The sequence below is a fragment of the Brachycentrus maculatus genome, unplaced genomic scaffold (genome assembly GCF_059751285.1).
Source record: "Brachycentrus maculatus isolate JH-2025_06_01 unplaced genomic scaffold, ASM5975128v1 h1tg000561l, whole genome shotgun sequence".
Classification (NCBI taxonomy): domain Eukaryota; kingdom Metazoa; phylum Arthropoda; class Insecta; order Trichoptera; family Brachycentridae; genus Brachycentrus; species Brachycentrus maculatus.
Window position 1 is genome coordinate 69745 of NW_028281304.1, and position 14237 is coordinate 83981.

Consider the following 14237-nt stretch of genomic DNA (forward strand, 5'->3'; position numbering starts at 1 on the left):
ACGGATGCTACTCATTTCATAATACAGTATGTATTTGTAAATTGAACCCACAACCTTTGGATCTTACTTCGGTCACGAATACGAGAAACTTTGTGTAGAATGTTACGCTAATACGCCAATCACTTGTGTACTGATGAGAGGTACATATTTGCACATATGTAAACGGGTAAAATGTAAAACAGTGTTTTATTAATATGATATTCGCAAACACAGAATTCATACGACCACCGTATGGGCCATATGTCTGTTCACACTATATATATATATATATATATATATATATATATATATATATATATATATATATATATATATATATATATATATATATATATATATATATATATATATATATATATATATATATATATATATATATATATATATATATATATATATATATATATATATATATATATATATATATATATAGATATTTATATATATATATATATATATATATATATATATATATATATATATATATATATATATATATATATATATATATATATATATATATATATATATATATATATATATGTATATATTTATATATTTATATATATATATATATATATATATATATATATATATATATATATATATATATATATATATATATATATATATATATATATATATATAGATATTTATATATATATATATATATATATATATATATATATATACATATATGTATATATTTATATATTTATATATATATATATATATATATATATATATATATATATATATATATATATACATATATATATATATATATATATATATATATATATATATATATATATATATATATATATATATATATATATTTATTTATATAAATATATATATATATATATATATATATATATATATATATATATATATATATATATATATATATATATATATATATATATATATAAATATAATATATATATATATATATATATATATATATATATATATATATATATATATATATATATATATATATATATATATATATATATATATATATATATATATATATATATATATATATATATATATATATATATATATATATATATATATATATATATATATATATATATATATATATTTATATATATATATATATATATATATATATATATATATAATCTAAAACTCCTTACCTTTCAATAACTCTTTTTTTTCAAAACCAAATAAATATTTCGAAGAAAAACTTATTTTTTTATTATTTGCAAAAACGTTGTTTTAAGAAAAAATTAATATGTAAAATGTTATCTGATTTAGAAAAACATAAGTTGCGACTTAAAGAATACTGGGCATTAAGAGATTTGCAATTTTAATCATACGACGTTATGAATAAATCATAATACATATTTGAAGTCTTAACATAGATGACGAAGAATATTGATGTGACCTCATCTCTGATCATAGTCTGATCAAGTGATCACTTTACACACACGTGCAAAATTTACCATTCTACCTATGAGTGACAATCACACTACTTAAATTTTTGAAACTCCTTGATACTCGTATATTGATCAATCGCATGACACAGTAAATATAAATTCACAACAGCCATCTATTGCGTTGCCATGTTGATTGAGGAAAGCTTTTTATTAAGAAGAAACCCTTTTATTTCTTCATCTTTGTTGAGATGTCATGATTTAAATAAAAGTCTTAAGTGGAGAAAATCCAGATTTGCGAACGAGTATTTGGACACACAAAATTTTGTAAAATGATTGCGTTTCTACTTCACACCCTATGAAAACCTTCGAAAACTTCTAAACACATTTTAAAACACATTTGAAATATTTTTATAATTACATCCAAAAAATGCCTTTAAAATCCAATTACATCCAAAAAATATACTATTAGATTAAAACCAATATTTTTAGCTTTTCCACTTTATTTTTATTTGACCAGCGACCGGGTTTCGTCGTTACCGACATCATCAGACCAGTCTGATGATGTCGGTAACGACGAAACCCGGTCGCTGTTCAAATAAAAATAAAGTGGAAAAGCTAAAAATATTGGTTTTAATAAAATTATATATTAAAAATGCAATTCCATCACGAAGTGTCAGTGGATAATATAAATCTATTACATCCAAAAAACATTGCATCGAACCCTACAGAAAAAAAAACATTAAGGTTTAAAGTACAAAATCAAAATACAAAGCCATGTAAATCGGCATCAGAATCGCAGTTAATAACAAGTTTTTAGTATACAATCTATTAACTTTATATTGCTTAATGCTATAAAATGTTGAGATTCATTGTTAATGAGTTCTTGACATTCACACGATTGTAACGCAAAGGTCAAAAACATTTTGAGTGTGTTGTAATGCACATAAGTGATATACGTGATATTGATGTTCTAATCGACATCGGATTAAATTGTTTGTGATTAAAACGAATTTATGAATAATGTTAGTTTTGTTTTTTTCTTATTTTTTAAACTTTTTTATTTGTGTTTCAGTCTTGCTAACCTAAATCTCAAAATGGATAATACACGATGGGATTATTATATATAGCTCACTCCTTAAAAGAACGTCATAAATTAAAAACACAAGATTTTTCAGGAGAACGTTTTTAAAATTAAAAAATATAGTACAATGTTTTAAAAATAAATATCAAGCCACTTATTGAACTTTTTACTGTAAAACAGATATTTTTAGATAAAACCTGAAGATTTTTTCTCCATTTGAAAAATGTTTAGTATATTTCAAAAAATAATTTAAAAAACACCCTTTATTAAAAAAAAACAACACTTTCTGGCCTGTAGCGGGTAAATATTAAGTTAAAAATATGCCTCTTTTGCTGGGATATAGTACATTTTCTAGGCATTCCGAAAACGTGCACAACTGAAAATCGAAGATTTTTTATTTATGACGTTCTTGAAAGGAGACTTATATGTGACTTATGTATGTAATATGATTTAAAAATAAATGAAAAATACCCTTATACCTACATGTCACACCTTGGCTCTTAATGCATTGACCTTTAGTGCATGTTGGTCCTAGGGTCGACAAAAATCGCATGGTATAAATATTTTAGATTAGTATTTTGGATATTAAAGGCATTAATAATTTTTGGTATGGTAATAAAACACTCTCCTTATCATCCATTGTATGCTTTGTGTAATACCACTTTTTTAAACACTTATTTGTGACTACCGGTTTCGGAAAATTATTACATCATCAGGAGTCGTATTGTTCGCATGCTGTTGAAGGAAAAAATAATAGCTGCTTTTTATCAAATAGAAGAAAAGTCAAAGTTAAAACGTTGATTTCTGTATGGAATTCCAGCCCAGAGTTCTTTGAGTAACTAAATCGTAAGGGTTAATTTTTTTTAAATGCTGCAAAAACCCATGAAAAATGATATGTCATAAAGATTTTGTTTTTAAATCTTAAAATGAGAATTTTTATTTGCTAATTGATGATTAGTTATTAAAGTTCTGCTCTTTAGTCATGTTGAACTAGGTCTCAGGTTCAACTCCAGCTAGGTCAACAAAATAAGTATTTTTTTCTCTTGATCTTGATTGGCCTGACAAAAAGTCTAATACGTATCGGAACCGGTAGACATAAAAATCTCGGTATGTGATTATATACCAATATTACTTACATTTAAAAAAAATATATACAAAAAGAAAAATACAATTGGTTGCTATTAAAAAGACACCTGCTTTATAATAATAATAATTTGCTCATTTGTATAGCGCCTTTTCCACAAAATATTGTCACAAAGTTAAAACTATTGTATATCGATGCAACGAAGTAAACCATATTTCCAATTGATACGAATCTCAACTAAAATTACGAAATAAACCTCTGTATACGTTAGATATTCTGATATGGTTGTATAATTTGCTTCTCTGAACACCATCGAACAGCACATTGCGCTTGGGTCATTTGAATTGTATAATGAACCAAAGAAAACCGAGAATTACCGTTTTATGAAGACTTGTGTGAAGAAATGTGAACGCTGCAACGTTCGAACCCTGCATATATTATCGAACGGATAGCACATTGACTGGAAATTATTATAAAATATTACAAAACCTAACTGCAGAGGGCCTACCATCAAGACAGGTCGTGAGCTACATGACTCATGTAGTTCTTGAGAGTGAGATATGATATAGAGAGAGATTACAATAGACCTAATATGGTCGCAGTGATATAAGGGATGCAAGATCCCTTGACCTCATATAAAAATTAAAAAAAAACCGCAAAGGGCTAAAAGTAAATTCGAGAAAAATAAGTTATAATTTGATTTTGAAAAGCGTCTGTCTCACATTGATATTTGAATTTTAATTTTTTAAAATTTTTATAAAGGAATAATCCGCAACTTTTAGAGGCTTTTCTGGAGGTAGGATAGTAAGGACAGGGAACGTTAATGTGAAAAAACTCATCACAATCACCCAGACCAATTGAAAATAAATCTTTCTTGAACTGGCGAGAATCGAAGCCGCGACACCAGTTTCGCAGTTGAGCGTCTACCCAACAACATCTATCGTTCTTCGTGAAATGAACAGTCTTTGAGAAGTTAAATTAAAACTGTGTAGTGAACGGTGAATGATAAGGAAGACAGTTAATAATACATCCCACAAGGAATATCACGAGTAAGACGTTAAGGATTCAATTGGTGCATCATTGATTGCAGATATATTTACATAAATACTACATATGAACGTGATATTATATTTGACATTTAAAGTAACAAATTTTAGTTTTGAAATCGAATTTTCCTTTCAAAATATTCAATTTGTGAATTTATTCTCATACAAGGTGGCACAAAATTATTAACACCATCGGAAAATTTTATAATTCTTGCAAATGGCGTCGTACGTCAAACATATTTGACATTCCTAAATAAGGATCCTAACCAGGACCTTGACAGGACACTGCAGACTGAGGAAACACATGACAAAAATTGGACTTCATGACTCGCCAGTATGCTGATTTTGTATGGAGGATAACGAAACGCCAATCCACATTCTCTACAATTGTGACGCACTCGCTGGCAAACGAAGACACATCCTTGGAGGACCTCTACTGGACTCCGAGACGGTGAAGCTCCTACCACTAAGACAGGTCGTGAATAACATGATTCACGGAGGTCACAATAGACCTAATGTGGTTGCAGTGATATAAGGGATGCAAGATGCATTGACATAAAAAAAAACTTGTGAAACTTTTAAATCATGGGTAAAATGGTGAATGTTACATAGTACGTAAACCTATGAAACTCAAACATGGTGAATGTTAAAAAGTGTATAAATTGATAGCCTAATCTTGATAATGGTCATGAGCTCTGTGAATTCCTGTTAACTCCCATAAATGTGTCTATGTTGGAGTATCATTAAAATAAGTATATTTGTATAATTCTTAAATTAATATTTCAATAATTTCTTTTGTTTTTTTTTGCAGATCACACTTGAAACAGCTGCAGAATATTAAAATACAAGTGCAGTTTTTACACAAAGTGAACATTCAAGTGAACGCGTTACAAAGAGAAAAATGAAGTGTTCGTAACATTATAAGGAAATTTACAAATTTCAAGTGTTAACTTTAGCAAATGTGCGATTCTATTATTTTTGCCACATCAGAAGGTCTCGGAAAAGTATTTTAAGATGTCATTACCTCAGCAGTCTAGAAGCACTTTGGTGCTTTTAATTTTGGTGTGTCTCGTCTCTGGATTGGAAGATAATAGCTTGGCTGGAGTGGAAAATGGATTGGTAAGCATATTTTTGAAAATTCATCTAGTATTTGCTTGTCATTGGAATAAATTAAGGTCCGGGCACTGCTCACTGCCTGTGCATCTTTATAAGATAAAGTGTGTTACATCACCATATTGCGAATGTGGACAAGATATAAGGGATGCAAACAATACGTTTTTTCAGTGTCCGCTAATAACAAAGAAGGAGAACTTTCTAAATAGCTTAACACGGGCAGGAATCCAACTCCCCACCCAAGTATCCACTCTTCTTTCTTAACTTAATTCTAGAATTGCGGTCATAATTTACAAAATGATACAGCTAATCTCCAATTATAAGAGTTATTTTTCATATTGATATTAAGAAAAATTACTCTCATAATTATTATTTTCCGCCTCCGTAGTGTAATGGTCAGCCCGCTTGGCTACCGTTCTGGAGGACCCGATTCCCAGGGGGGGTAAAAATAAATATGAGTGATTTTTTCACTGTAATATTTATTCAATATTACCCTGGACTGACACCTGAAGCGGAGGGCTGATCACCTTTCCTTCATGTGTAAACGATCAAGATAACACTGCGTTTATATGACGCACCTTTTCATCTCACCAATAGATGTTTCTAGTGAAATTCTAGTGATGCAAGCACTTTGTTTCGATAATTGAACCATATACGAGTGTATAGAACTTCAAAGAATTTGAATATTGCGGTTATCAATCATGGGTAGAATTGGTGAATAGTACACTTGTGTAATGTGATCACTAAAACCAGCCTACCACGGTCGTAGGCCCCGTAAATTTCCAGACTTTCATATTCTTATTCAAATTGTTGAGATGTATAAAAAATATATAATATTATTGATATAATTCAGAAATGTGTCCGTCCAGGGTATTCGAGAATTCGTCGATGCATCCACATCTTAAATGGCTCCTGCCGGCTCACGTTTCTCATTTTGATTTCCTTACGATGCTAAAAACTTCCTCGTGCACCGGTGATTTGTACACCATATGAAAATGTGATTTAAAAAAGTGAAAATTTGAACAAATTCGAATATTCCTAAATGCTGCTTTTATTGGCCATAGTTGAGGTTAAAATGTAACAATTTTGTAATGTTGGCTCTAATATTATCTGAGAACGAAAAAAAAATACATCGCAAACAACCGCAATAACCGAAACGTTTGTGTATAGGTGATTTTATTCCCGATTTTTTCACAATTTATTTATTTGTCGCTGAAAATGAATAACTTTATATTATAATACTTTTATGTAATTACATTACGGAGGAATGCAAAAAAATGGCCCCGTATCTATTGTATTTTATATTGATAATTATCATTTTTAAAGTCAAGCTGTAGTGAATACTTATCACCGGGAGGGGAAGGTTAAGGGTCCATGTTTCAACTCCATACAATAACACTGACCATATGTAACATTTGACTTACAGTTGCCTAAGGCGTAGGATGAGATTGTATACGTTATTATATAACCAAATCAGCACATCAAATAATACAAATGTCACCTCAATACATACATAAATCAAGGTGCCTGCGTAGAAAATCACTTGGCTTTCTTGCGAGACAGTACATTAGTGGTTCTAAACCTTTTTGTTGGGGAGCATTTTTGATCATAAGGAAATTTCGCGGTACACCAAAACTAAAGATTTAAAAAATATACAATATTTTGTATGAAAAATAAAACTGATTATTTTATTACAGACAGAATAAAAATTATATTTACTAAAAAATAGATAAAAACATAATTAAAAATTTACATGATTCAAAATTATTTAATACCCAGAGTTTGTCGGCAATTACGAATTTCAGCATTAGGCCTAATATTTGATATAGCTACTATATTTCTTCATCCAAATTGCTAAACTCTTCGCGTTTTTTTGTTTTAAAATTTGTTAATGTCGAGAAATCAAGCTCACACAAATATATTGAAAACTGTAAGTAGTAAAATTTTCAGTGTTCTCGTGGAGAGAGTTAAGTATTCTATGGTCTTGAATAAAAATCCAAAATTCATTACAGTTTCTCAAGACAATTTTATTTTCAGAGTACGATCTGATGATCTAGTAATTCATTTACAACATTTTGAGTGTGTACAAATACTTGTTCACAAAATCTGGATTATCTCCAATTACAGGAGTTATTTTCACATTCTTTTTTGACATCTTATCAAAGAAGAAGAAGAATATGGAAGTTAAAATAAAAGAGTTTCTGGTAATTAAAAAGCTTATTTTCATCTCACCAATAGATGTCTTAAGCGAAGTTCTAGTGATTCAAGAACAATGTTTCAAAATCGGTTCATATATATAGAACTTACTTGACTAGTTTCGGAAGCTAAGTTTCCATCTTCAGGTCTAAATGTAAACTAAAACATAATAAATAATGGTATTTTCTGGCGTTTCTCATGTGTGTGATTATAATCCAGGATTCGGACCTCACATACTAATATAAGAGTATCTGCTTAGTGAAAAGCTTCTTTACATCTCACCAATAGATGTCTCTAGTGAAGTTCTAGTGATTCAAGAACAAGGTTTCTAAATTGGTTCATATATATAGAACTTCCAAGAATTTGAGTAGTGTGTTTGTCAATAATAATAATGAATGTTACACGTGTGTAAAGTGATCACTTAAACCAGCCTATGACGGTCGTCAGCCCCTTAAATGCCCATACTTCCTTATTCTTCTTCATCTTTGATGAGATGTCAAAAAATTATGTGAGTAATTCATTGTTCTTCTTGATACGAAAATTCACAATTCGATGATTTCACTGGAAGTATCTATCAACTACCGCAAAAGGATTTCGTACCCATTATGCGACTACGCAACTCAAATCGCATAGTAAATGAGCCAATATTAAATTTTGTTTTTTTTTTTAATTTGAGCACTTGCTCACAGAGCACTGGTTTATAACCACTGCGGTATATGATTATGTTGTAAGAACATCTGATTCTTCAGTATTCCTTCCGGGCACACGGCATCATCTATTATTCAACATTGATATGTACTACTGGTGTCGACCATTGTGTGACCGGCCTTACAATACGATTCTCCTTTACAAGACATAGGTAGGTACTCGTTACCTACATTTCTTATTAGGCTGCGTTACAAAAGCTTTCATGATTCGTAATGCATGATACATCAATTTCTTTTTTGACATACATTCAATAATGTAATTTTTAAATAGTGTTTGAATCTCGGTTAATTACTACATGGGTATTTTATTATATTTGCGGAATGATTAAAAAGAATCGAAACAATTTTTGGTCTATTTTTCATTTTAAGGCACAAAGAGAAATTTCGTACAATAAAATTTGTAATTTATTACGATTATTAAAATCCAAAAAAATCGTTTAACCATTATTTGAGTTTATTAATGTGAACACGACTAGTTTTGAGAACATCTGTAGTTTTCTAAACTAATCGTGTTGACATTAACGAACTCAAAAAATTGTGTTATACAAGTGCTGGTTTTTTATATTTAAATAGGAAATTTCATTCCTTTATTCTCACTTGTATATTTCTTTGTATCAAATATTTATTTAAAATAAAATTACAAAAAAAAAACGCGAAGTAAAATATACGTACTTGCAACGTAGTAGGTAAAACACAAATTAATAAAGTTTACTTTTACACAAGTATTTTTCATTATAATTTCCTGACATACCAGTTGACAATTGGTTTCGAGAAGCCAAAGTCAATGTTGTCGATTTTATAAACATTGACTACCTAATCTATGTATTTTTTTTATTGAAGTGAAACTTCTTCGTCGGTCACTTGATAATCGAAAATCGGACGAAAATCGGTATTGAAATTTTTAGGACGCATCACGTTTCATAGGTATATTTCGTTTCATGAGAGAGAAGAAAGATGTAGAGTAGAGAGGAGGAAGAGAGCTATCCATACCGACACCTCGGGAGTGGAGTAAAAGAGAGCGAGGTATAAACCACGATGCAAAGCGATAGAATAATACCTACAGTGTCGCTTATGCGCGTGTTGTAGATGTATATGTCAGACACTATATATGAACAGTGAGGTATCACGCGTTATGTAGATGTATATGTATTTTTAAAACTTTTTTTTTCCATATGTATGCATGTAAATATATGTACTGTATACATTCATTCCCAGGGGGGATCAAATAAATATAAGTGATTTTTTCACTGTAATATTTATTAAATATTACCCTGGACTGGTACCTGAAGCGGAGGGCTGATCACCTTTCCTTCATATGTTTACGATCAAGATAACACTGCGTTTATATGATGCAGTGCCCTATGCATCATTGGAATGTGGATAAGGGTTTGAATGAAATATTTTTAAATTGCAAAGACCCACCAAGCCACCTTGTGTCATCATTGTGTTTTAAGAAAATCAACGAATTAACATCAAAATATGGGACCATAATATATGCAATTATGCATTTAATATATATGTTTTAGGTACATATAGTACAATGTTATCCGTGCCCTACTTACACATGTGACAAAAGGAATTTGATATTTTGCATTGTAAAAAGGATGTATGTAGGTGTGATCTCATGATATTGGCAAACGTTTTCTTTGAGAGGAAAGCTAATGAAACTATGTCAAGTGTCAACCCACTAATGAATAATAGTTGAGTCAGCTAAAACAAACACCGAATTTCCTTTACACCTGAATATCAAAAGAATACATCGCTCACTCCTTTCAAGAACGTCATAAATCAAAAATCATCAATTCTCAGTTATGCATGTTTTCGGAATGCCCAGAAAATGTACTATATCCCAGCAAAAGCGGCATATTTTTAACTCAATATTTACCCGCTACAGGGCAGAAAGTGTTGTTTTTGCATTTTGAAGAAAAGGTATTGTTTAAGTATTTTTTTAAATTTACTAAATATTTTTCAAATGGAGAAAAAACCTCCAGGTTTTACCTAAAAATATCTGTTGCACAGTAAAAAGTTTAATAAGTGGCTTGATATTTATTTTTAGTACATTGTATTATATTTTTTCAATTTAAAAACGTTCTCCTGAAAAATCAAGTTTTTTGATTTATGACGTTGTTGAAAGGAGTAGGCGACATGTCTTAAATTATACCGTGTGAAATTTTCTCTTGTGGAGGTTTCAGCACCCTTACATGTGCCTCTCTAGGGTGTATATATTGAATAAAAGTAGTTTTGATTGAGTATAATGAATAAGACTAACTCCATAAATGAAAAAATTAGAATAAAGTTAAATTAACATTAAAAATATTTGTACAGATTTAAATATTTAAAGATATTTTTGACGACTAAGACAAATGATTTTCGAATTACAGTCAAACTTTACCATTTGAATTAAATAATTTCATTATCACAGCGCTCTAAAAAGGACTCTGTAGGAGTGATTGAAACGTTGAAGGTGTGAGGAATAAATACTACACAGTTTTACCTGAAAAAACGTAATATTTTGTCAACATTAACCATGAAAAATCAGAATACCAGTTATGAAAACATCATCCCAAAGGCTTTTTCATGTCAAGTTTTTGTTGTTAAATTAAGTTTTACTTGGTAAATATCACTTTTTCTTAAAATCATTGTGACACGTATTCGATGCATTCTGCTTCATCTTCAAACACCGAAAAATGACGCGGGATGCATCGAAACGAACGTCACAGTAGATTTGAAGAAACAATACATAGAAACAGTATTTACAAGTAAAACTTAAATTAATGAATAGATTATTATCACAAAGTGACCGACCAATCAATTAATGAAATAAACATTTTTTAGCTTGTAAAGACTGTAATTTTATGAGAGAATGCTACGTTACAGCCGATAGAGTGCAGTAGTTTTAAAAGTTGTTAGGAATATTAGCAAAAAAAAAACGCATTTCGTAATGCAAAACTAAAAAAAATTACTTAAAGCTGATTGAGATGCAAAAGGATTCAGAAATATAAAAAAATCCAAGCTTGTTAAAAAGGGTCTAATTTAAAACAGTTTTTACTTTGGGGTTAATAATGATAAAACCTTTCCCGCATATAGGTACTTGTACGTAAAAATATATTTTTTTTCGTTATTTATGACTTTGTGTATAATAGGAATACGATATAGAGCTTTACTGCATAATAAAAAATATTCTTTGACCAAATTTATTATTATGTATTATGAAATGCTCCAAATTTAACACTTAGAGTCTTAGAATAAGGTATTTATTACGTTGGTAACCTCGCATATACTCATAATAGTATTATATGAATACGAACGGACAGCAAACTTTTTATACTTGAAAAAACGCCTAAGTTTTTTTGTAGTCACTTTTAAAAGCAGTTTAGTAAATTTTTGATTTTTTAAAAGTAGTTTTGTAGATTATGTACAAAATCGTGTAAGATATATAAAATTTAGTATGTTTTTGATTCATCACGATATGTTGCCTGACATTATTTTACAATTTCCAGTTGTGTCAGATATGCATCACTTCCTTCATTCAAGATGTATGGGCAATCATTACGAAATAAATGTTCATAAAATTTACATAAGTCAGTTATATTGAGAACATAACATAATAAATCTTCGATCTGAGCATTTTTTTATGAGTTTGACTTTACTCATCAACATACTTCTAGCTTTAAGAGTGATAAATTCATTATTTTTTGTAGAACGATTTGTTTTTGCTCTCAAAATATGTCTCAGTTTCAGTAATCACTTCACTTTTACCAAGTTCTTTCCCAGAAGCATAGTTTTGATGTTTGCAAACAGCCAATTGTCAACTTCTTGTTAATTTTTTTTTGCGTACTCTCTAGAAATAAATTATGTTTAAATTAATGTTTCGCTGAAATGTGATTTCTTATTAACATCTGACCATCTGTAAAACTCATATTTTATTATCTGATTCAATTTCGCTATTTTTCTTAGTTAGTATATTTTTATAACTTGTACCTTTTCCTCGTACTGTATATTATTGTTAAGTGTGATATATATATATATATATATATATATATATATATATATATATATATATATATATATATATATATATATATATGTATATATATATATATATATATATATATATATATATATATATATATATATATATATATATATATATATATATATATATATTTATATATATATATATATATAAATATATCTATATATATATATATATATATATATATATATATATATATATATATATATATATATATATATATATATATATATATATATATATATATATATATATATATATATATATATATATATATGTATATATATATATGTATGTATATATAAATATATAAATATATATATATATATATATATATATATATATATATATATATATATATATATATATATATATATATATATATATATATATATATATATATATATATATATATATATATATATATATATATATATATATATATATATATATATATATATATATATATATATATATATATATATATATATATATATATATATATATATATATATATATATATATATATATATATATATATATATATATATATATATATATATATATATATATATATATATATATATATATATATATATATATATATATATATATATATATATGTGTACATGTTTATATAAAATTGGTTGAAATATATGATTGCGAATTGCTGCATCTATACAATTTTATTATCTGACATTATTATAGAATTCTTTTCCTAACCTTCAGAAAATCTAAAATTGGTTTGTAAATACTCCGCATAATAAATATTTTAACTGTGAGTTTACTCATTGTTTTTGGGCAAGTAATATGTCCGTTTAGTAATATCTGTAAATATAACAAAGCCATTTGTGTAATTATTATAATAAATATTCACACAAAGTTACCATATTTAACTATTTGTAATACAAAATATTGACACATAGATGAAATCTCATATCTGTGGAATGTATTCTTCTATTGAAAAAAAAAACGGATACAAAACGATGTAAATAAATACAAGGACACTTTTTATTACAAAAGATTATTTAAATAGAAGGTCACGTTATGTCTTAAAAATAGTATTCATTGTCCTAACAAGATCACATAAATGAATAATTTTACTATTTAAATTATTGCATACGGGTATCTCATGAATAGCCATTTAAATAATGAATTTTGATTGATATGTTTTCAGATCCGTAATACGTTTTTATTTTTAAATAGTATTTTTGTTGTTTTTTTTACGTTCACGAAATTCAATATATCTCGAACAATCACGAGTTGCTGACAATAAAGCAATTTTCAAAACGCTCAAACTATATTAAAAATTATATATAATACTATTTGTTCTTTTTGTGTGTAGTATTCACGCGCCGCTCATGTTTATACTCGCTTTGAGAAAAAGAGGATCAAACTCCGGACCTCCATTATGATAGAAAATATTTCGTTTTTCTAGTTGTAGGCATAAATCTGACCATTTTTATAAAACCTTAAGCCATCCAGTTTGTTAAATAATTTTAAATGTAATTAATTTTTACTCGATTATTATTTTTGATATAAAATACTATCTATAACTTTTA

General features: G+C 27.7%; 1 protein-coding gene across 1 annotated transcript in view; it reads left to right on the forward strand.

The window, feature by feature from the left end:
- LOC148301452 (phospholipase B1, membrane-associated-like) overlaps positions 1-14237 on the forward strand; it is a 67542-nt gene that overhangs the window by 30107 nt on the left and 23198 nt on the right. Inside the window, exon 2 of the mRNA XM_088273219.1 lies at positions 5435-5742. Within this exon, the coding sequence (XP_088129345.1) occupies positions 5638-5742 (105 nt within the window). The 5' untranslated portion in view covers positions 5435-5637. The remainder of the gene's footprint in view (positions 1-5434; positions 5743-14237) is intronic.